The 23,521-nt window shown below is 42.5% G+C and overlaps 1 protein-coding gene across 1 annotated transcript in view; it reads right to left on the bottom strand.

Moving 5' to 3' along the window:
• LOC149287678 (uncharacterized) overlaps window positions 1–22,731 on the bottom strand; it is a 122,149-nt gene extending 99,418 nt beyond the window's left edge. The window contains exon 1 of the mRNA XM_089492610.1: window positions 22,668–22,731. Coding sequence (XP_089348736.1) covers window positions 22,668–22,701 — 34 coding nt within the window. The 5' untranslated portion in view covers window positions 22,702–22,731. The remainder of the gene's footprint in view (window positions 1–22,667) is intronic.
• Window positions 22,732–23,521: the final 790 nt, after the last annotated feature.

Genomic DNA, 23,521 nt, shown 5'->3' with positions numbered 1-23,521 from the left:
CGGGACTTCATAGCACTGGGCCATGGCAGTTAAAACGGTATGAAACTGGATTGTCTCTGGAGTGAAGATGCACCCTGAGTTGGTTCCAAGACACACTGCAGAAATAATCCAGTTCAAGACCACTTTAGCTGCCCTGGCTCAGTGCTAGGGAACCCTGGGAATTGTAGTTTTGTGAGAGAGAGCTCTGGTGCCACAATAAACTACAATTCCCATGCATCTGAGGAAGTACGCTTAAGTCTAGGAAAGCTCATGCTGCCAACTTTTCTTTTAGTGAGTCTCAAATGTGCTACACGATCTATCTATCTATCTATCTATCTATCTATCTATCTATCTATCTATCTATCATCATCATCATCACCATTATTATTATCATTATTAAATTCAAATGCAGCTGAAAAAGTGGACTTAAATTGGCAATGCTGATATACTGTAGAGACTCTTTCTCTGGGGCTGTGATCTGGAAGCGTGGAGGCAATTCCCTTGTCAAATCAGGGAATCCTGGGAATTGTAGTTTGTTGTGACACGTATGTATATATACAGTATATGTATGTGTATGTATGTCTGTGTGTGTGTGTGTGTGTGTGTGTGTATATATATATATAATGTGTGTATATGTGTGTCTATGTCTCTCTCTCTCTCTCTGTATCTGTGTGTGTTTATGCATGTTTAGGGTTGCCATAAGTGAGGACCTCCAAACCGGGAAAAATGTAGGACAAATGTAGGGCAACATTTTCAAACGTAGGACACATTTTTATAAAAATGGAGGACGCGTAAAAAATTGAGTTTTTTAAAAAAAATCTTAATATAAATGCATGTTTTTTAGGCATGATCAAAATGGAGGACATTTTGGCATTATTCCTAGACAGATGGCAGAAATGGACTTGCCCTCGGGTTCCACTGTACTTCTCAGAAGTGTGTACTTGGGCAAGGGACTGTGGTTTTTCTTCACTGCGCATGAGTTTGTAAAAATCACAGCAACTTACATTGGCCGTGCCTCAGAGGCTTGTTGATATCAATATCACCACCATCATCATCATCACCACTATAATTGGCCAAGAAAGGCAGACTTGTTAGCATTCAAATCGCCATAAATACACAGAAAATGCACTTGCATATATTTAATAATAAAAAATAATAAAAAAACAAGGCAGGGGTGTATATATTTAATAATAAAAATTAATGTAATAAAATAAAACAAGCAATAATAAAAATAAATAAAATAAACCAAAAACAAGCAATAATAAAAATAAATAAAATAAACCAAAAACAAGCAATAATAAAAATAAATAAAATAAACCAAAAACAAGCAATAATAAAAATAAATAAACCAAAAACAAGCAATAATAAAAATAAATAAAATAAACCAAAAACAAGCAATAATAAAAATAAATAAAATAAAAAATTAAAACCAATAATAAAAATTTAAAAAATTAAATAAAATAAGTATTTTATATTTTTAAATATAATTTAAAAACCCCAAAATACCAAGGCAGACCTAATGGCCACTGACTCAGCTTTCCTCCTCCTCCTCCTCCTCCTCCTCCTCCTCCTCCTCTGGCCCAATTCTGCCCTGGACTTCAGGCACCCTTCCTCCGGCTCCATCCTCCTCCTCCTCCTCTTCCCCTCCTCCTCCTTATGATGATGGCTGGCGTGGGAGGAAGGGAACCAGAGCATGCGCGCGCGTGCAGAGGGAACCAGGGCAGGCGTGCGTGCGCGCGTGGAGCAAAGCGGGGCAGGCGCACGCGCTGCCACTGGCCCCTACTGAGGCCTGGGCGGCGCGCAAGCCCTCCCAGTGGGGGCGCGGTGGCGGCGGCGCTTCTGCTGCCGAGTAAAAGGAGGAAGGCGGAGCCGGAGGAGGAGGTGGGTTGGCGCCGCAGCAGCCGCGTTAGCGGCAGCGGCAATGGCCGGAGCAGGCCCCCAAACTGGGAACAAGGCACGGGGGGGGGCCAAACCGGACCGGGACCTGGAGGGGCCCTCTGAAACCGTGATTGGCACGGGGGCCGCCGGGTTATGGCAACCCTATGCATGTTCAACTGAGGACTCAGAGAAGGTTCTAGAACATTCTCCATAGTCACAAACAGCACACAAAATGGCCGCCAGTGTGGCTGGGGCTCCAGGGTCCCTCAGTCCCTCCTGCCTTGTTCCATATTAACTGCAGGAGGAGCCTGTGAGGGTGGGGCAGGGGGAGGGGCCTTCCAACTCCTTTGCCCTCATTGGCCAGACTGAAGAAGGGGAGGAGCTTCTGCCTCTCTATTTAGCTCTGCGCCCGGAAGAGTGAGCGAGAAGGGGACAGTGACAGACAGAGGGAAGGAAGGAAGGAAGGAGAGAGACAGAGACAAGGAGGAAGGAAGGAGGCAGAGAGACAAGGCCTGGAAGTGGAAGGTTTCACTACTGCACTGAGGCCTCCAAGTGCTGAGCCAGAGGTGGCCATTTTGTGCTGCTTGTGATTGTGGGGAATATTGTTCCAGAACCTTCTCTGAGGCCTCAGTTGAACAAAGGCCTCTCTTTCTCTCCTGAGGCTCCAGAGTCAGAAGGAGGCCAGGCTCCTTGGGCCAAAAGGAAGGAAGTGTGTCTTTTGTGTCTCTTTTCTGAGAGGGTTTTCTTATTACACAGCTCTGCTCCTTCTGGGGAACAAGGGTTTTAAAAGGGATCAGCAATGGGAGGATAGTTTTAACACAAGCCTTCTTCTTCTTTTTCACAAACATTGGGCTTTGGTTCCTAAGAGGAGGCTAGTCCCCCAAAAAGGCCAAACGTGGCTCCTTTGGGAGGTTTTAAAAGTCTCCCCAGTTTCCTTATTATCTCGAGGGGGAGAGAGGCAGGCCAGCAACAACAAAGAGCCCTCCTTCCGACCACCATCTTGAGGGGGAGAGAGGCCTATGTGAGAGAGCAGATGAGCTGGACTTTCCCCCTTCCCTACTGTCATTCCCTTCTTCTTTTGACCATCCATTAAGAACCCAAGCCCTTCCTCCATTCCATCTGCCTTGGTCCAGGCCTTGGAGGTAGAGAAGAACTACTGGACCTGATCCCCTTCTCCACCACCTCTCCCTTCTCCTTTTGTGTCGTGCCTTTTTAGATTGTAAGCCTGCGGGCAGGGAACCGTCTCACTAAAGAGTTGTATGTACAGCGCTTGTAAATTTACAGCGCTTCATAAATAAAGGTTAATAATAATAATAATAATAATAATAGATTTTCAGGCAAGAAGGAAGGAGACGGACCAGAATAACTCATATTACCAAGAATGAAGCAAACCAACATAGAATTAAACAAGAACAAGAAGAAAAAGGATTAGAGACTAAAACAAACTACTTATTTTGAAAAGGAAAACCACTATTAGGAGGCTAAAAACAAGACATGGGTGCTTCTACCCTTTTAAAACCGACTCAGACTGTATCTGCACTGGAGAAATAATCCAGTTCTGAAGTGTATTAACTCTTCTGTTTCCATCCTATGGAATCCTGGGATTTGTAGTTTGTTGCGGCATGAGAGCTCTCTGGCAGAGAAGGCTAAGTGTCCAAAGGTAAAATCCCAGGATTCCACAGCACTGAGCGGTTAAAGAAGTGTCAAAGTGCTTTATTTCTATAGTGTGGATGCAGCCTTCTTGGGAAAGGGGCTGATGCTGGGGAAAAGCACTGGTGAACTCTGGAGGTTTCAGCAGATGATTTATTTATTCATTTATGATGTACTCCTTTCACATCCCCTAATCCCTGCCACTCTAATAAGGCATGGAGTATCTGTTGTGTAGGGGAGCTGCAGTGAATCTATGCTAGGTCCAGGGGGCTTTGTTTGGTGCAGAGGGAGGAAAGAGATGCCCACCTCTGCATTGACCCAAAGGAGGCACATGTCATCTGCGTATCTCACCAGCAGGATGCTGTTCTCTGTGTCTTTGAGTGCTGCAGGGTTTCTTGCCAATCCAATCCTAAACCTGCTCCCTTTTCTCAGGAACTTCATCTTGGCCTCCTTGTACACGGCTTTGGGGCCTCTCTTGCTGCAAGTGACCCAGTGAAGGGCCACCAGGACCCCTGCCCACCTGATGGCTGACACAGAGGCCAAGCGGAGGGAGTTGGGCTCCAACAGAAAGAGGCTATCGAGGTACAACAGCTCTTTGGTGAGTCACTATCCTATTAGCTTCATCTGTGTCACTGCTGGGCCAATTTATGAAAGGAAGCAAATAAAATACTGTCCAGATTTGGCAGAGACAGTCCTGATTAATCCTCTGACACCCCATTATTTCAGGGGCTTTTAAAAATGTCCCAGTTGCTCTCTTCTCCTCCCAATTTCCCCCTTCTCAGCTCTCCTCAGTTCCTGAGTGCAACTGAGTTTGCAGCCCATCAACTCAAAAGTGGGGAGAGGAGAGGAAAGAAGGAGACAGGAGGCTGAACCAGAAGGAAACTGCTGTGCCCTTCCTAGCTTTTGTGATCTTCCTCATAAACAACTTTGGCCATCTTCCATGCCTTCTGGGTTGATTGTCCACATGTGTCTTGTTTTCCCATCTATGAAATGTTGGGGGCTATGGGAGAACATCTCTGGATCTAAATATTGGGTGGGCCCAGTGGCCCTCAAGCCCAGAGTGCTCCCCAGAACTGTGATTAAAAATGACATTTGCCTCTCAAATGTGGCAAGAAATGTCTAAATGCACCATAATTCTTTGGTAGCTAAATGTACTGTATGTGTTGGGATAGTTAGTATCCTAATCAATCATCAATATCCCAGCCACGGCCTAAATTATATTGTTTATTATATTGCATATTATATTGAAAAGATTCAAGACAAACTGGATCTCAAAGACAGTAACTTTTTTCTTGCAAACAGAATTTAAAGTTTATTTCCTAGACTGAATTCTAAAGAGATCAAATAATATTTGGATGCACCATGTGCTTTCCTCCCCTTTTGCTTAGTCTCTCTCTGGATGAGGGCTATTTTCTGTTGCAGGTGACCTTTGCGGATGTGGCAGTATATTTCACTGAGGACGAATGGAAACTGTTGACGAAGAAGCAGAGACTTATGTACAATCATATAATGATGGAGAATTATCAGAACGTGACCTCTGTGGGTAAGGAACCGGAATCCACTAGCATTATAGAATCATAGAGTTGGAATAGACCACAACGGCCACCCAGTTCAACCCTCTTCTGCAATGCAGGAATACACATTCCAAGCACCATCCAGCCTCTGTTTAAAGACCTCCAAAGAAGTGGACTACACCAAACTCTAAGGGAGTATATTCCACTGTCAAAATAAAAAAGATATATAAATAAAACTTTATTTATATACCACCTTTCCTGTAGATCAAAGCGATTCACAACATAGTAAGCATGTGACTGACGCTGAAGAACAGCCAGTTGGGGCTGATATTTATACTGAAATTGTTGCTTGGGGGGCAGAAGCAGAGCATTCAAAATTGCTTTAGGATGTTTTAATTGCTTTGGATTGTTTCCTGGGTGGGGAAAGAACAGGATTGTCTCACCGGCTCTTAGTTCCTTCTTAGCTCTGAATTCTGATCCCATTCACAAGCCAATGTATAGCACAGTCTGAAGGCGACACTCCCAGAACTCAACAATAACATAGCAGAATACAGAAGCAAATCTCCAGATATAGGCATTGGCGATGCACTAAACACTTTCGACACTTAAAAATAATTCACAGTCCTTGGTGGTTCTTTATCCTGAGTTGCAATATAAAACAAATATTTACTATCTCTCCTCTCTAGCTTCCATCCACTTCACAATCTCTTGTACACACAACTCCAACCCACATCAATCCGCATGTGAGCTGTATCCTGTATTGGTTGTGAGTCATCTCCTGGTGCCACGCAGCATGAAGCATCCTCTGCAGTTAGCTTGCATCATGCCATGTGCTCTGACTCTGAACTCTATGGCAGTCTCACAGGAAATGATGCCACTTTTCCATTAAAATAGTTTTACATATATTTAATGGAATATTTTTCAACGGCCTGACTATCTGCTTCTACTGATTTCCTCATGGCAGTTCCCCTTCAATCTCTTCTTTGGTAGCTCCTATGAGTAAGGATACAATCATTATATAGATTTGGGGGCATCCAGAACATGGTCATGCTCAGGTCACTCATACCAATTTTATTAATTTGATCTCAAATAGGGAAGGGTGAACGTGGGGCTAAATCTTGGGGTAACACTTTCCTCTCTTAACACTGAGATTCAGTCTTGTCTGTCATTGTCCTCCTTTACAGAAGAATTTGTCAGGCATGAGAGAGTCCACACAAGAAAGAAGTCACATAGATGCCAGCATTGTGGAAAATGTTTTTCTTCAAATGCACACCTAGTGATACATCAGAGAGTCCACACAGGAGAGAAGCCATACAAATGCCAGCGTTGTGGGAGATGTTTTTCTTCAAAGTCATGCCTAGTAAAACATCAGAGAGTCCACACAGGAGAGAAGCCATACAAATGCCAGCGTTGTGGGAGATGTCTTTCATCAAAGTCATATCTAGTGATACATCAGAGAGTCCACACAGGAGAAAAGCCATACAAATGCCAGCATTGTGGGAGATGTTTTTTTTTAAAGTCATGCCTAGTAAAACATCAGAGAGTCCACACAGGAGAGAAGCCATACAAATGCCAGCGTTGTGGGAGATGTTTTTCTTCAAAGTCATGCCTAGTGATACATCAGAAAGTCCACACAGGAGAAAAGCCATACAAATGCCAGCATTGTGGGAGATGTTTTTCTTCAAAGTCATACCTAGTGATACATCAGAGAGTCCACACAGGAGAGAAGCCATACAAATGCCAGCGTTGTGGGAGATGTTTTTCTTCAAAGTCATACCTAGTGATACATCAGAGAGGCCACACAGGAGAGAAGCCATACAAATGCCAGCGTTGTGGGAGATGTTTTTCTTTGAAGTCAGACCTAGTGAGACATCAGAGAGTCCACACAGGAGAGAAGCCATACAAATGCCAGCATTGTGGGAGATGTTTTTTTTTAAAGTCATGCCTAGTAAAACATCAGAGAGTCCACACAGGAGAGAAGCCATACAAATGCCAGCGTTGTGGGAGATGTTTTTCTTCAAAGTCATGCCTAGTGATACATCAGAGAGTCCACACAGGAGAAAAGCCATACAAATGCCAGCATTGTGGGAGATGTTTTTCTTCAAAGTCATACCTAGTGATACATCAGAGAGTCCACACAGGAGAGAAGCCATACAAATGCCAGCGTTGTGGGAGATGTTTTTCTTCAAAGTCATGCCTAGTGATACATCAGAGAGTCCACACAGGAGAGAAGCCATACAAATGCCAGCGTTGTGGGAGATGTTTTTCTTCAAAGTCATGCCTAGTGATACATCAGAGAGTCCACACAGGAGAAAAGCCATACAAATGCCAGCATTGTGGGAGATGTTTTTCTTCAAAGTCATACCTAGTGATACATCAGAGAGTCCACACAGGAGAGAAGCCATACAAATGCCAGCATTGTGGGAGATGTTTTTCTCGGAAGTCAATCCTAGAGACGCATCAGAGAGTCCACACAGGAGAGAAGCCATACAAATGCCAGCGTTGTGGGATATGTTTTTCTTCGAAGTCATACCAAGTGATACATCAGAGAGTCCACACAGGAGAAAAGCCTTACAAATGCCAGCATTGTGGGAAATGTTTTTCTTCGAAGTCATACCAAGTGATACATCAGAGAGTCCACACAGGAGAGAAGCCATATAAATGCCAGCGTTGTGGGAAATGTTTTTCTTCGAAGTCATACCAAGTGATACATCAGAGAGTCCACACAGGAGAGAAGCCATACAAATGCCAGCATTGTGGGAAATGTTTTTCTCAGAAGTCAATCCTAGAGACGCATCAGAGAGTCCACACAGGAGAGAAGCCATACAAATGCCAGCGTTGTGGGAGATGTTTTTCTCAGAAGTCAATCCTAGAGACGCATCAGAGAGTCCACACAGGAGAGAAGCCATACAAATGCCAGCATTGTGGGAAATGTTTTTCTCAGAAGTCAATCCTAGAGACGCATCAGAGAGTCCACACAGGAGAGAAGCCATACAAATGCCAGCGTTGTGGGAGATGTTTTTCTCAGAAGTCAATCCTAGAGACGCATCAGAGAGTCCACACAGGACAAAAGCCTTACAAATGCCAGCATTGTGGGAAATGTTTTTCTTCAAAGTCATACCAAGTGATACATCAGAGAGTCCACACAGGAGAGAAGCCATACAAATGCCAGCATTGTGGGAAATGTTTCTCTCAGAAGTCACACCAAGTGACACATCAGAGAGTACACAAAGAAGAGAAGCCACTTTATTTTTGTCAATAACGAATATATATAAAATTTAATTCAGTGTTGCCAAGAAAAGGCCCTTGTGATTGTGTTTGTAAGGTTTATCTGTCCATATGTCTGTTGTAATTTGTTAAGTTTAGATTTTAATTGTTAATAGTATAGATAGTTGCTTTGGGTTGTGAATTTGGCTGGGGGTTGTGGGTTGTGGTATAGGTTATCTAGATGTGGAGCTGGGATTTGTTGCAGCTGTCTAGAATAGTTATGGGAATGATAGCTTTTGCAATGTGTGGGATGTTGGCTGAAGAAAGTTGGAGGCTTGTATTAACAGAAAGGGCTAGTTTCTGGGGGTGGCAAAGGGGACCTTGTTTCCTGTGGGGCATAGACTGTGGGAACTAGAGGTGGGGGCTAGGATTGGAAGAGGTTTTGGGGCTTGCAGTGGGCAATTCTGACTCTGTGTTCTCAATAAAGTTCTTTGCTATTTCAACACACTGGATTCTTTAATGCACAGAAGTTCTGCATTTGCACAAAACTGAACCTTTCTTTTCTCCTCAGTCCTCACCTCCATTCCCAGCCATAAGAACAGCAGAGGCAAACACACATACACACAAATATACAGGATACACAAAGAGAGCTTGATTTACAAAGCAGAGCCTTCCTTTCTTGCCTTTCCCTCCTGAGTCCAGCTCTGCATCTTGGGCTCCATTGCAGTCTCCTCAAAGGAAGAAAGGAGGGAAGGAAGGGGAGGCTGCTGAACCCCCGGCGCATACCTTCCTTTCCCACAAAGGCCTTAGCGGAATAAGCAGCAGCATCTGGGCCCTGGCAATCCCTGCGCATGCTGAGAAGGGGCTTTGAGAGGGATGTTGTGGTCGGCCAGGACCAAAAGCCTAGGCGACTCCAGCAGCAGCTCAGAGACCAGTTGTGTCAGCTTGGCTAGGGAGTTTGTTAAGGAACGGGGCGGAAGTAGGCCAAGAGAATCACCAGTCTTTCCCTAGTCTTTAAGCTGAGGTAAATACATTCGATGTGGTCCATCATATGGATAGGTATCCTGCTCAAGGAAAGATCGTCTTCATGGACCAAAGGTGCTCCCCTTATCTGCTCACTGCTCAGGTCTCCGTGAAACAAGCCAGGTCAACCTATTGGTCCAGTAGGAGATCATGGACTATGTGTGTTTTATTTTTGACTGACCTGGCATTACACAAGAGCAGGGAAAGGTTCTGTGGTTGATTTGGTATGCTCTCCAGGTCTTTTGCGATAGCAGGGGGAATGGAAGGGGAGAGAGATATCTGTCAGGGTCCTAATTGCAGCCTGTCTTGCAACACAAAAGGCAGTACTTTGAAAAAGAATAGCTTTTATTGAAGAAGAAGGAATGGAAGTGACTTTTTTTGTCAAGAATGAAAGTATAAAGATACCCCTTTTATAACCATATGAATCCACCCCACTCTATTTACCAATGAAGCTAATTAATTGGATAGCCCTTTCCCGCACAGCCTTCTCCCGCCCTTTTCTACTCAGTGTCCTCCCATCTGGGATTCTGGCAGCTCTCCTAAAAGCAATTAAGCTCTCATGTGCCTTTTCTCAACCACTGCACCTGTGGCCTTGGACCACAGAACTCAGCCACACAACAGTTTTCATTAACATTATGGCTTAACAATGTACATATATCCCCATCAATCCCAATCTAATATGATACCATGTGAAAATATAATAAGCATAAACCCATAATACAGTATAAAAATACCAATAACTCTCTAGGTTCCCCCTCCTTTTACAGAGACCAGTCTTTTAAACTCAAGCCTCTGTTAGAAGTATGATTCCCGCACATTCCAATCCTTGCAAACAAGCAGATTCTCTATTATTATTATTTACGTTATTTATACCCCGCCCTTCAGCCCTAATGGCTCTCAGAGCTGCTTACAATCATTATTTTTAATAAGACGGTTCCCTGCCCTCAGGCTTACAACCTAAAAGACAAGACCCAAAAGGAGAAGGGAATGGTGAGGAAGGGAGGGGATCAGGTCCAGCAGTTCTTCTCTCCTTCTGAGGCCTGGACCAAGGCAGATGGACTAGAGGGAGGGCTCTTCTTCTTCAGGCTAGCCCTGGTGGAGTCGGGCCAGGCTATTCCCTCCCTCCCCGGCCAAAGGATGACAGTTATGGAGGGAGGAGCCTCTATCTTCAGGCTAGCCCTGGTGGAGCTGGACCAACCTATTCACTCCCTCCCAGGCCGAAGGATGACAGTTATGGAGGGAGGAGCCTCTATCTTCAGGCTAGGCCTGATGGAGTTGGGCCAGCCTATTCTCTCCCTCTCAAGCCGAAGGATAACAGTTATGGAGGGAGGAGCCTCTATCTTCAGGCTAGCTCTGATGGAGCTGGGCCAGCCTATTCTCTCCCTCTCAAGCCGAAGGATAACAGTTATGGAGGGAGGAGCCTCTATCTTCAGGCTAGCCCTGATGGAGCTGGGCCAGCCTATTCTCTCCCTCCCAGGCCAAAGGATGACAGTTATCTTAACGTGACAGATTATCTTAAGATGACAGATTCCTTAGCCATGATCTTTCTACCTCTTTCTAGTATCTTCTATTAAAGCACATATTAAAACTTATTATTTTAACCCACCATAAATCTCATCTATTTCAACTCTAATCTAAACCTAAACCTATAACCCTTATGGCATGTATCCCTAAATGAATAAATGAATGAATAAATGGATTCATGACATATTGTGACTTCAAGCTGGTGCTGTTTACCTGAATGAGACTGGCCCATTGCGACCTAAGACTGATGCTCCTTGCCTGCAGCAATGAGATGGGAGCATTGTGAATTTAGGCTAATGCTGCTTACCTGAAGGTTTGAGATGTGACCATTTCAACCTGAGGCTGATGCTGCTTACCTAAAGGATTGAGATTGGCGCATTGCAACCTGAGGCTGATTCTCATTGCCTGAGAGATTGAGACTGGCCCATTTTGACTTTAGGCTGATGCTCCTTGCCTGAATAAGGAGTTTTGTAATTACAAAACTACACATTGAAATAGCACTATTGTGACTTCAGGGTGGTGCTCTTTACCTGAAGGATTGAGACTGGCCCACTGCAACCGCAGGCTGATGTTACTTGCAAGAGACTGGTACATTGTGTGTCAGAACTAGTGTATAAGAGTTCTGTCATTAAGGGTAAAAATATTAGGGTTTGGTTATTAAAGTAGGAGTTACAGTGGTAGTTCATAGTAGGTAGTGTAGAGTGATGGGTATAGAAAGCACTAATGGAAAATGATAGAAGGGCAGATGGAGTGGCTTTTAGATGAAGGAGGGCATTTGGAGAGAGGGATGGGGTTGCAGCTGTAGACTGGTTATCAAGGAGGAGTGAAGCTGGCTTGGAAACACCGCTCTTCAAGGTGAGGCTGTCTGGGAGAAGGGAAGGGGAAGTATACACAACCTTGGTATCTATGCAACCTCCGCTTGTGTTGCTTTAGCTTGGGAATTGGGGGCTTGCTTAGTGAGGGGTTGAGTGGGTTAAGAAGGGAGCAAGTGCCTTTGGACTTCAGACTTTGCAAAAAGGTGTTAATGGATGTTTCTGCCTGGATCCATCAATAAAGCTTCTTTTGTTTCAAATGAGCTTGATTTTTTGAGCACAGGACTGACTCCAGATATCGCAGTTTGCAAAGTCTCACAGTTTTAACTCCAATGGAGACCCAGGAACAAGAAGAGTTCTTTGGGAACCTGGTGGTTCTGGAGATCCCGGTGGTGGAGGAGCAGTGCCTTCTTCAGAGGAACTAGGGCCAAGCCCAAGACTGGGAAACCTCCTGAAGCTCACACCTCCCAGGCCACCACTGGAGGATTTGGGTTTCCGGCCCCAGAATGGGGAAAGGTCCCCATTCTGGGACCTGGCAATGGGGGAGTCAGTTGATAGTTGCCCCAGGATAGAAGAACCCCAGGTAGACGTTTATCGAATGGAGGAAGACATAAAGGAATTAAAGGACCTTATGAAGTGGATGGTGTCCAAGTTAAAGATGTGGAGGAGGAAGATGTCAGAGGCGAACCAAGGGCAGCTGATGCTCTTTCCCTGAAGCATTGGGACTGTTGCATTGTGACTTCAGTCTGATGTTCCTTGCCTGAAGCATTGAGACTGTCCCATTGTGATTTCCAAATCCTTCACCATTTTAGTCACCCTCCTTTGGATGTGCTCCAGTTTCCCAACATCCTTTTTGAATTGTGGTGCCCAGAACTGGACACAATATTCCAGGTGGGGCCTGACCAGAGCAGAACAGAGTGGCACTATGACTTCCCTTGATTTAGACACTATACTTTTATTGATGCAGCCTAAAATTACATTGGCATCACACTGTTGACTCATGTTCAATTTGTTGTCTACTTGGACTCCTATTCCCTTCACACGTAGTTTCATTCAGCCAGATGTCCCCATCCTATATCTGTGCATTTCATGTTTCCGCCCTAAGTGCAGTACCTTACATTTCTCCATACTGAATTTCATTTTGTTAGCTTTGGCCCAGCTTTCTAGTCTATTCAGGTCATTTTGAATGTTGAACCTGTCCTCTGCGGTTTTAGCTATTCCTCCTAATTTGGTGTCATCTGCAAATTTGATGAGTATGCCCCTGATTCTGTCATCCAAGCCGTTGATAAAGATGTTGATTAGCACTGGGCCCAGGACAGACTCCTGGTCACTTCTTCCAGGATGAAAAGGAGCCATTGTTGAGCACCCTTTCGGTTCGGCCGGTCAACCAATTACAAATCCATGTAACAGTTACCTTGTCTAGCCCACATTTTACAAGCTTGTTTGCTAGAATGTCATGGGGAACCCTGTCAAAAGCCTTACTGAAATCAAGATATACTATATCCACAGCATTCCCTTCATCTACCAAGCTGGTAGAAAAAGCAGCTCACGGACTAAATCAAAAAAGAGATCAGATTTGTCTGGCGTGACTTGTTTCTCTGAAACCCATGTTGACTTTTTGTGATTATGGCATTGCCTTCTAGATGTTCACAGACTCTCTGTTTAATGATCTGCTCCAGAATCTTTCCTAGAACTGATGTCAGACTAACTGGACGATAATTGTTGGGATCCTCTTTTTTCCCCTTTTTGAAGATGGGGACAACGTTTGCCCTCCTCCAGTCTGCTGGGACTTCTCCTGTTCTCCAGAAGTCCTCAAAGACTATTATTGCCAATGGCTCCGATATTACTTTTGCCAGTTCTTTTAATACCCTTGGATGGAGTTCATCTGGTCCCGGAGACTTAAATTCATTTAGATTAACAAGGTGTTCCTCTACTATCTCTTTACTTATTCTGTGCTGAAATTCCCCTATTCTGTCCTCTGCTCCATTATCCTCAGGTTGAGCACCCTTTGCCTTTTCTGAGAAGACTGAGGCAAAGAAGGTGTTGAGTAATTCTGCCTTTTCTCTGTCTTCTGTTAGCATTTTGCCATCTTCTCCACGCAGTGGCCCTACCGTTTCCTTCTTCTTCCTCTTGCTGCGGACATATCCAAAAAAGCCCTTTTTATTGTTCTTAACCGCTCTAGCAAGCCTGAGTTCATTCTGCGCTTTAGCTTTTCTGACTTTACCCCTACAAATGCCTGCTATTTCTTTGAATTCCTTTTTCGTGATTTCCCCCTTTTTCCATTTCTTATACATGTTCCGTTTCAAACTCAGCTCAGTTGAAAGTTCCTTAGTCATCCATCCTGGTTTCTTGAGACACCTCCCGTTTTTCTTTCTCACTGGAACTGTTTGAAATTGTGCCTTCAGTATCTCCCTTTTGAGAAACTCCCATCCGTCCTGAACTCCCTTCCCTTTAAGTATTTCTGACCACGGGATCACCCTCAATACTTCTCTAAGTTTACTGAAATCCGCTCTCCTAAAGTCTAGAATGCGTGTTTGACTCTGCCTGACTTCTCCTTTCCACTGTATTACAAACTCCAGGAGAACATGGTCACTTCCACCTAAGGATCCCACCACTTGCACCCCATTAACCAAGTCATCCTTGTTGGTTAGGATCAGATCTAAAATAGCTGACCCCCTTGTTGCCTCTTCCACCTTTCGGACCATGAAATTGTCTTCCAGGCAAGTGAGGAATTTGACTGAGTTTGACTTCCAGCAAATATCAGGATAGTTGAAGTAGCTATGATCATTCTCACAGTGCTTATCATATAAAATATAATCTTACCAAATTTACTTTCCAGTTTTGAATCTCGCACCATTCCTAATAAAAAAAATTTGGGCTCGAATTTAATTTTTGTATCCAATATCCCTTCCATTTCTCTATGAATTTGGCTCCAAAAGTTTTTAATTTTTTTTGCATTCCCACCACATGTGCATATAATTTGCATTTGTACTATTACAATTCCAGCATTCATTCCTCTTATTCCTATAAATCTTGCTTAATTTTTCTGGAGTTATGTACCATCTATATTGTACTTTAAGGTAATTTTCTTTTATGTCTGCGCTCAATGTATATTTTAATTTAACTTTCCAATTTTTTCCCATTCCTCCATTAGTATTGGTTTACCAAAATCCTGTGCCCATGTTATCATAAATTGTTTAACTGTTTCGCTTTCCAATTCTAAATGTAGTAGTAATTTGTATAGTTTAGCGATTTTGTGATCCGAATCTTTGCTTAACAATATTCCAAATTCTGTATCTTCTTTTCCTATCTGTTGGGTTTTGTTGTCTAATTTAAATCTTTCAACTATTTGTCTGTACAGAAACCAATTGCAATTAAAACCTTCGTCCGTTAATTCTTCCATTGTTTTGATTTTGAACTCCCTATTTTCAATTTTTAACTGATCATTATATCTTACCCAATCTACATCCTTCATTCTCTCTCGTCTAAAAAGGCCTCATTTATTGAGGCCCATCTGGGGATTTTAGGAACAATATAGGGTTTGTATTTCAGCCAAATTCTCAGTAAGGATTTCCTTAGATAGTGATTATTAAAGTTTTTGTTTATTTTGATTTGATCATATAATAGAAAACCATGCCAGCCAACCACATTATCAAACCCTTCCAGTTGTAGAGCTTTATCCTTTTTAATTTGTACCCATTCTTTGATCCAATCTAAGCAACAGACTTGATAATACATTTTATAATTTGGAAATCCTACCCCCCCCCCCTTTCCTTACTGTGCTGAAGTACTTTGAGTTTAATCCTTGGTTTCTTTTTATTCCAGATGAATTTAGTTAATTCTGTCAGAATCCTCCTTCATTCAGTGATTCAGTGACGATTCTGCCACGAGGATTGCATAAGTTAGTGAGATAAGTAGGGATAGCTTCTAGACACATATTCATATGCTTTAATGGACTGTCATGAATGGGTGTTATGCCGGGGTGGACAAGGATTAGAGGGAGGTTGCAGAACAGAAGTCCAGTGCGTTAAACTCTCACATATATATAGTTATATAGATACATGGGTAGATAGATATATAGATAGATAGACATGATGGATCTATCTAAACCTCTCAGGGAAAGGCATTCTGGGAAAGAGTTGCTGCCACCATGGGCTATGCTCAGGATGATCACGTATCTGGAACTGTCAGCTGAGAGCAGCAAGCAGTTACTGCCAGTCAGGCAGTTTTATGATGGGGTGATGTTTAACAGATACCCTCTATTCCGGTATCCATAGAGCTCTCAAGGCAGAAAAGACTATGAACCAAATGGTGCTTTCGTTAGGACTGCTTTGATGTAGAATCTCCTCCTCTGTGGCGAAGGGGGGTGAGTTGGGGGGGAACGATCTGGGTTGAACAGGAAAAAAGAGTGGTGGCTGGGGTTTTAAAGTGGGGTTTCTCTTTGGAGTTCTTCAGCTTCAGCAAAAATGTGATCCAGTGTATTTCTACCTTCTCTACAATACATTTTTGTTTTACAATAGCTGTTGTGGATGATTGGTTCAGAATACTTGAGTCTCACAAATTCCTTATCCCATTCTTTAAAAGGTTTGTCATTGGTTATAATAGGAAGATTCTGAAATAAAAATAGTAGTTTGGGTGTAATATTTATCTGTATAGCCGCTATTTTTCCAAGCCCTGAAATTTGTAATTTCCCCCAACTTTGTAAGTCCTTTTTTATATTATTCCATAATGGTATATAATTGTTTCTAAATAGGTCAGAGTTTTTCCCAGTAATAGTCACACCCAAATATTTAATTTTACTTCAAAATTGGAAAGGATGTTCAGGCCCATAACTTACTTTTATAATTGGGACTGGGGTGAGGGAGGGAGGGTTAGGGTTTGGCTATTATTTTGTTTACACGTATTGTATTTTATTACTCTTTCTTGTAAACCCGCCTTGATTCATTTGGGAAAAGGCAGGATCCAAATAAATTATTATTATTATTATTATTATTATTATTATTATTATATTAACGCACAGTTAGAGGGCATAAGAGTGGAGTGGAGCATCACTGTTGTATCTAATGACGCAAAAATGCATCAGTCAGCCTTCAAAGGAGATCGAAGGAGATGACATTGGAGATTCTTCTCTGTGTATTAACTGAACTTTGGATAGAGTAGAAGAACGTAAACTGAGTAACAAGATAGAAGTAAATATGAAATAGAGAAAGAAAGGAAAGTTATGATACATGGTAAAGTATAGAATAAATTAGAAGTGAGGAAGCTGAAATAAGATCTTCTTTCCTATTCTTCTAGAAGTGAGAAAGAAAGAAAGAATATAGCGATGGGAAAAAGAGAGTTATGTGTGTAGTTGAAGGTGTGTGTAAGTGTAGAAAGTAAAGTTTACAGTTGAGTAGAGTGGAATGATGAGAAAGATAGTAGTACAGTTGTGAAGGAAAGAGAGAGAAAGGAGGAGAGAGATGGAACGAATGAGAAAGAAGGTAGTAGGAAGGTAGGATGACATGCGGTTTAAAGAATAGAGGAGGTAGGAAGGAGAAAGATGTAGATGGAAGAAGTAGATGGTAATAATAAGAAAACAAGAACAAGTGTGCTGTATGTTTGGATTGTAATTTTATTGATTGTATGGTTGTTTATTCTGAAAATAAAAAGAATTTGAACATTATTTACAGTTTGACCTCAGTATCTGCTGAGGTTTGGTTTCAGGACCCCATGAAGTAACCAAAATCCGTGGATGTTCAAGTCCTATTACAAACAATGGGGTTGTAGTATGATGCGCCTTACATAAAATGGCAAAATCAAGGTTGGCTTTTGGGGGATATATTGAGATGCAGAATCTGTGGATACTGAGAGCTGACTGTGAAAGGTTAAAAAGCAGTTGAAATCATCCTGTTAAGAGAAATGCAACCCATATAATTGGACTAATGGAGAAGTGGTCAGATGTGACCAAGGAGAATGTGTGTCTTTGGTTGGTTTCCCTGGAATCAATTGGGAATCTTGGCCAAGGTGGGAGTTGAGTCAGTTGAGGCTGAGAGAAGGAGGAGAGACCTCAGGACAAGAGCATTTCTCTGGGTTAGTTTGCCTGTTTCCTATTTTATGTTGGTGTTTTGAGTACTGTCTTCCTTACTGTGGAACCTACTCCTGCTTTTTGAAGGCATCACAAGTTGGACTGGTTGATCTCACCTGAAAGCATCCTTCTTATTCATTCCTTCCTATTGTACCTTCTTTGAACTGTATGGTTGTATTATTAATTACATTTCATCTCATCTTTCTCCCATGGGTGGGCCTCAAGGTGGCTTAGAATACAAAATGCAGAATGAACAAAAGCATCTTTGAGTCTCCATTAGTCAAAAATGACTTGCAGACACACCAGCACCACCATCAACAGCACCACAATAAGGCAAAGTCACAACCTGTCACCCTCCTTTATTTCAATGGTCAGATCCCTGTTTTGTCCCATCCCTAATTTTGCTTTAGGACTAATCTGCCCAATATTCTTCTCTCAAAGACAGTGAGACCAAAGTTGGAGATAAAGGGAACCCACCACAGGGCCCTGTCTACGTTGCAGATGGGAGCGAGCCCATAGCTATCACGGAACAGGAGGAAGAAGAGGAGGAAAACCAGGAAACATTTGACATTGTATGTTTTCTGCCACTCACAGCATGCTGAAAGCGTGCAGAAAAGAGTATCCATTGAACTCTTCTGCAGCATCACATTTTAGATGAGCTGATTTTCCTCTTTACTTAGCTGTCCAAAGCAATAGGCAAGTTTAAACAATTCCTCCCACGTTCCCTCCCACCCTTCCCTTTCACATGGCTAATGTATTGCCTCTCCTCTCTGTTTGTTCCCCTCTTCAGTGCAAAGAGAAGATGCAGCCAGTCAGGAAGGCCATACAAGATCTGGACAACCCAGGCAAGGGGCGCTTGGTGGAAGAACTGGAGAATCTTATGCTCAGCTGTCTGTTGAATATAGGCGACCACATCGGCGAGTGCTTGAAAGCTTATTCCAACAAGCAGGAAACTATACTCTGGCAAAGGTAAGCCTCAGCTACTTTCCTGCCAGGCCTTTTGCCATGGAATCCAATGACCCCGACAGAAAACCCAGGACAAGGATATAGAAATGGAGCTTGTGTGGCTCTCGGTGGCTCCCCTTGAGGTCCAATGGACACGGCAGATTGCAGTCTGGAACATAGTTGAATGCAGGAGCAATCAAGGATCTTGGCTTCCATGTCAAGGTTCATTCAACCTGTTCTCAGTTTTAATACCCTCTAAGATGCTGAGTTTGAGGGATATGATTCAGCACCGTCAATAGTTGCCTTAAAATCTGAAATATAACCCTGATTCAGCACTTCCATACACTAGTAATCTCTCTAGGGTGGGAATAGGATTGACACCTGCTTCTTCATCGCACTTTGGGTAGAGGGGATTATGCTCTGGCTGCATATACAGGAGTCCTTCTTTAGATCTCAGGAGTGTGGCCCCATTGGTGCTAGGAGCCAGAAATGGGATCTGCAATAACATTTTGCAACAGAGAGTGAGTATTTTGCTCATAGCACTAGCTAGCCAGGCTCCCTTCCAGAACACCTCATTCTACCATCATCAATTCTTTGGCAGCCATTACTTTCTATTTAGGATTGTTCCTCTAGGGCAGTGATGGTGAACCTATGCCATGCCCCAAGACCCCAGGGAAAACTCCTCCCACCCAAAAATGTTATTTCCAATGATATCCTGTATGATGCTCTTTATTTGGCACAAAAATATTCCCCAAATGAAGCATCAGAATGGAGGGTCTTTCCTCTGCCCCACTTTCCAGGAGGGAGGGGGATCCTCAAAGCCCTTTCTACATTTGGATCCTGATCCCCTCCATGGCCATGCCTCTCTCCAAGGGTTCCTCCTGACCTCTTTTCTCATAATAACCCCCTAATTACCTGGGCCTTAAGGAATCCCCCGAGGAGGAGGCAGGGAAAGAAAGAGGGAGGAGGCCTGGCAGGCCCCCTTTCTTTGGGGAAGGAGAGTGGCTTCCTTCCTTCTTACAACCCGCAGGGTCTCCCAGAAGACCCTCCAGCCATTCTTCTAAATGAATGAGGGTTGTCCCCCATTTCCATCCCTCAGAACAGACTATGAGGGCAGCAATGCTTCAGTTAGGAGATTCTAATCATGCGTACAGATCACCAGGGCCTTACTGCTGCTGTTATTTATCCCACTGGCGGCCTTTGAGGGAAGGGAAGGAATGTGCCAGGCGTTCAGCAGCCTCCCTTTCCTTCCTTCCTTCCTCCCTCCCTTCTTTTGAGGAGATTTTCAAGAGGCCGCAATGGAGCCCAGGAAAGGCAGGCTCTGATTATATATATATATACAGTCTATCTATCTATCTATCTATCTATCTATCTATCTATCTATCTATCTATCTACATACAGTATACACAGAGAGACTATTAGATAGATAGATAGATAGATAGATAGATAGATAGATAGATAGATGTGTGTGTGTGTGTGTGTGTGTGCATGGTGTGTGCGTGTTTGTCTCTGCTGTTCTTATGGCTGGGAATGGAGCTGAGGACTGAGGAGAGAAGAAAGTGTCAGTTTTGTGCAAATTCACAACTTCTCTGCATCAAAGAGTCCAGTGTGTTCCACCTCCCTCGATGCTTCAAGAAGAACTTGAAGACTTTTTTGTTCCGCCAGGCTTTCCCCCCATGAGCCTTGTGGTCATTCTCTTCCCCGTGGCAATGTCTTTGTGTATTCCATTCTAAACAGCCACTTGTATAGAGTGTTGTTAGGTTTTTATTTTTTTTTACTGTTCTTAATTATTAACTTTGTATTGTTTCATGCTAATGTTTCAATTGTCTTACTCTTTGATGTACACCGCTGTGATCGCTGGAATAGCGGTATAGAAATAAAATTTTATTATTATTATTATTATTATTAAAGAACTTTATTGAAAACACATAGTCAGGAATTCAGTGTTTAAGCCAGAACTGCCCTTGCCAAACCAAAGTATATATTAAAACCTCAAAACCTAAAACTCCACCTTCTACCAAACCTAGCCCCCACCTACAATTCCCACCATCTACCCCCCACTATTAACCAGCTCCACTTTGCCATCCTTCTCACACACACAATCTCTCACTGCCCCAGACATTCGAAGAAGCTAGTTCCCTTTCTCTTACTACCGGTCCCCAAATTTCTTCAGCCAACATCCCACAAATTCCAAGTGATATCATTGCTATTCTAGCTTGCTCCAACAAATCTCTGCACCCCCATCTAACTAACCTATACCAACCCCCATTATCCCCAGCCAAATTTATAACCCAAAGCAATTATCTAGACTAGTAGCAATGAAAACCTAAACTTAACAAAATATAACATAAACAGAGATATGGACATAAAAATCGTACAAATAAAATCATAAGGGCCTTTTTTTTTTCACAGCTAGATTGAAAAAATATTTTTGTATTCCTTCTTTACAAAAATATTGTTTGTTCACTGCTTTGATTTGTGTGGCTTCTCTCCTGTGTAGACTCTCTGGTGCTTGAATAGGCCTGACCTCCGAGAAAAGCATTTCCCACAATGCTGGCATTTGTACGGCTTCTGTCCTGTGTGGATTCTCTGGTGTCTCACTAGGTTTGACTCTTGAGAAAAACATTTCGCACAATGCTGGCATTTGTATGACTTCTCTCCTGAGTGGATTCTCTGGTGTGTCACTAGGTTTGATTTCAATGAAAAACATTTCCTGTGGTGGAAATATTCCTTGTTGAAATAAAAAACTATAGAAAGATGGAGTCACCTTTGTCAGCCAGAGAGATGGTTTTTGAAATAAAGGCTTGGAGTTTAGAAAAACTAGAGCAAAGGAATAATGAGTGCATCTTGACCTGGAGGTAGAAAACTTGCTCAGGGATGTGCTGAGTACCATTTGGGTGAGAAAAGCATTAATCTCCATGGTTTCTTTCCACAAAATCCTAGAACTGGCAGTTTAGGATGGAGTATTTACAATTCTTAGAAACTGGAGAGGAAAAGTGCCTCACTGAACTACAGATTTAAATATTGTAGAGGATGCTGCTATCACAATTAAACTAGGCTTTAAAGGCCTCTGGGACTCCTAGTAGGCCACAAGTTGAACATGGGCAAACAGTGTAATGTAGCAGCTAAATAGGCCCATGTGATTCTAGGCTGCATCAATACAAGAATAATAATAATTAATAATTTGTTTTATTTATATACCGCTATTCCAGAGATCATAGCGGTGAACAGCAAGTAAGCTAATTAGCAAGTAAGCTAATTTGCCCCCAACAGTCTGGGTACTCATTTTAGCGACCTCAGAAGGATGCAAGCCTGAGTCAAGCTTGGGCCCTTTTGCTGGTCTTGAACTCGCAACCTTGTGGTTTTGAGTGAATGGTTGCAGTACAGGCATTTAACCACTGCGCCACCAGAATAGTTTCTAGATTAAGGGAAGTAATAGTGCCACTCTATTCTGCTTTGGTCGGCCCTCACCTGGAATAATCCTGTGTCCAGTTCTGGGCCCCACAATTAAAAAGGATGTCGACACATTGGAGCATGTCCAAAGGAGGGCAACCAAAGTGGTGAAGGATCTGGAAACCATCAAGCTCTATGAGGAGCAGCATAGAGACCTGGTTATGTTTAGCCTGGAGGAAAGAAGATAAAGAGTGGATATGATATCCCTGTTTAAATATTTGAAAGGGTGTCATGTTGCGCAAGGAGCAGGCTTGCCTTTTGCTGCTACAGAAAAAAGGAGACACCACAATGGATGCAAGCCACAGGGAAAGAGGTTCCACCTAAACATTAGGAGGAACTTGGTGACAGTAAGAGCTCTTTGACAGTGGAATATACTCCCTTAGAGTTTGGTGGAGTCCTCTTCTTTGGAGGTCTTTAAAGAGAGGCTGGATGGCCATCTCTTGGGGGTTATTTGAATGTGTATTCCTGCATGGCAGAAGGGGATTGAACTGGATGGCCCTTGTGGTCTATTCCAACTCTATGAGTCTATCATTCTAGTGGAACCAAAGCAACATGATAATATGGTATGAAAGGGCCCTCAGTCTTTATAGAAAGAGCAATAGATTCAGGTTCCTTACCTACAGAAGCCACATTCTCGTAATTGTCCATCATTACATAATTGTACAAAAGTTTCTGTTTCTTCGTCAACAAATTCCATTCATCTTCGGAGAAATATATTGCCACATCTGCAAAGGTCACCTGAAATAGGAAATAGCCCTCATCCAGAGAGTGACTATGAAAAGGGGAGGAAAGCACATGGTGCATCCAAATATTATTTCATCACTTCAGAATTCAGTCCAGGAAATAAAGTTTAAATTCTGTTAGCAAGCAAAAAGCTACTGCCTTTCCCCCCCATTTTATGAATGAATATATATATATATATATATATATATATATGTATTTACAAAGCTTGCATTTTTACAACAAGATAAATAAAAACATATATCAACAAGCTATAAATCTGTTATATATTAGGATTATACCTGAAAACTTTCCACACGAAACTGTATAATTTTATCTCTAGGTATGAATAAAACGGTTTTGTTTCTTGTGCCTCTCTTTAATGAGCAGCCGCTAAATATAGTCTTATAGCTTCCCAATCCTTTTCCCATTTAACCATATCCTTCTTGTTTATTAATGCTGTTAATCTGTCTAGATCTTTCAATTCTTGAATTTCGTTTTGCCAAGTCTCTATTTGTGGGATTATTATAGGTAATTTCCAGTTCTTTGCTATTATCCTTCTGGCAGCCGATATTAAGTATAATAATATTTCCCAATATTTCCTTTCTTCCTCTGAGTCTAGTAATGAGGTCTTGTTTAACAGATATATTTCTGGTCTGAACTCAAAATCAATTTTTAATATTAACTTTGTTTCCAAATGAATCTTCACCCAAAATGACTTTATATATATGCTTTGCCACCACATATGTAA

The sequence above is a fragment of the Sceloporus occidentalis genome, unplaced genomic scaffold (genome assembly GCF_023333645.1).
Source record: "Sceloporus occidentalis isolate IW3139 unplaced genomic scaffold, rSceOcc1.0.p SCAF_57, whole genome shotgun sequence".
In the NCBI taxonomy this organism is placed as follows: Eukaryota; Metazoa; Chordata; class Lepidosauria; order Squamata; family Phrynosomatidae; genus Sceloporus; species Sceloporus occidentalis.
This window is presented reverse-complemented; position numbering and strand designations above follow the sequence as displayed.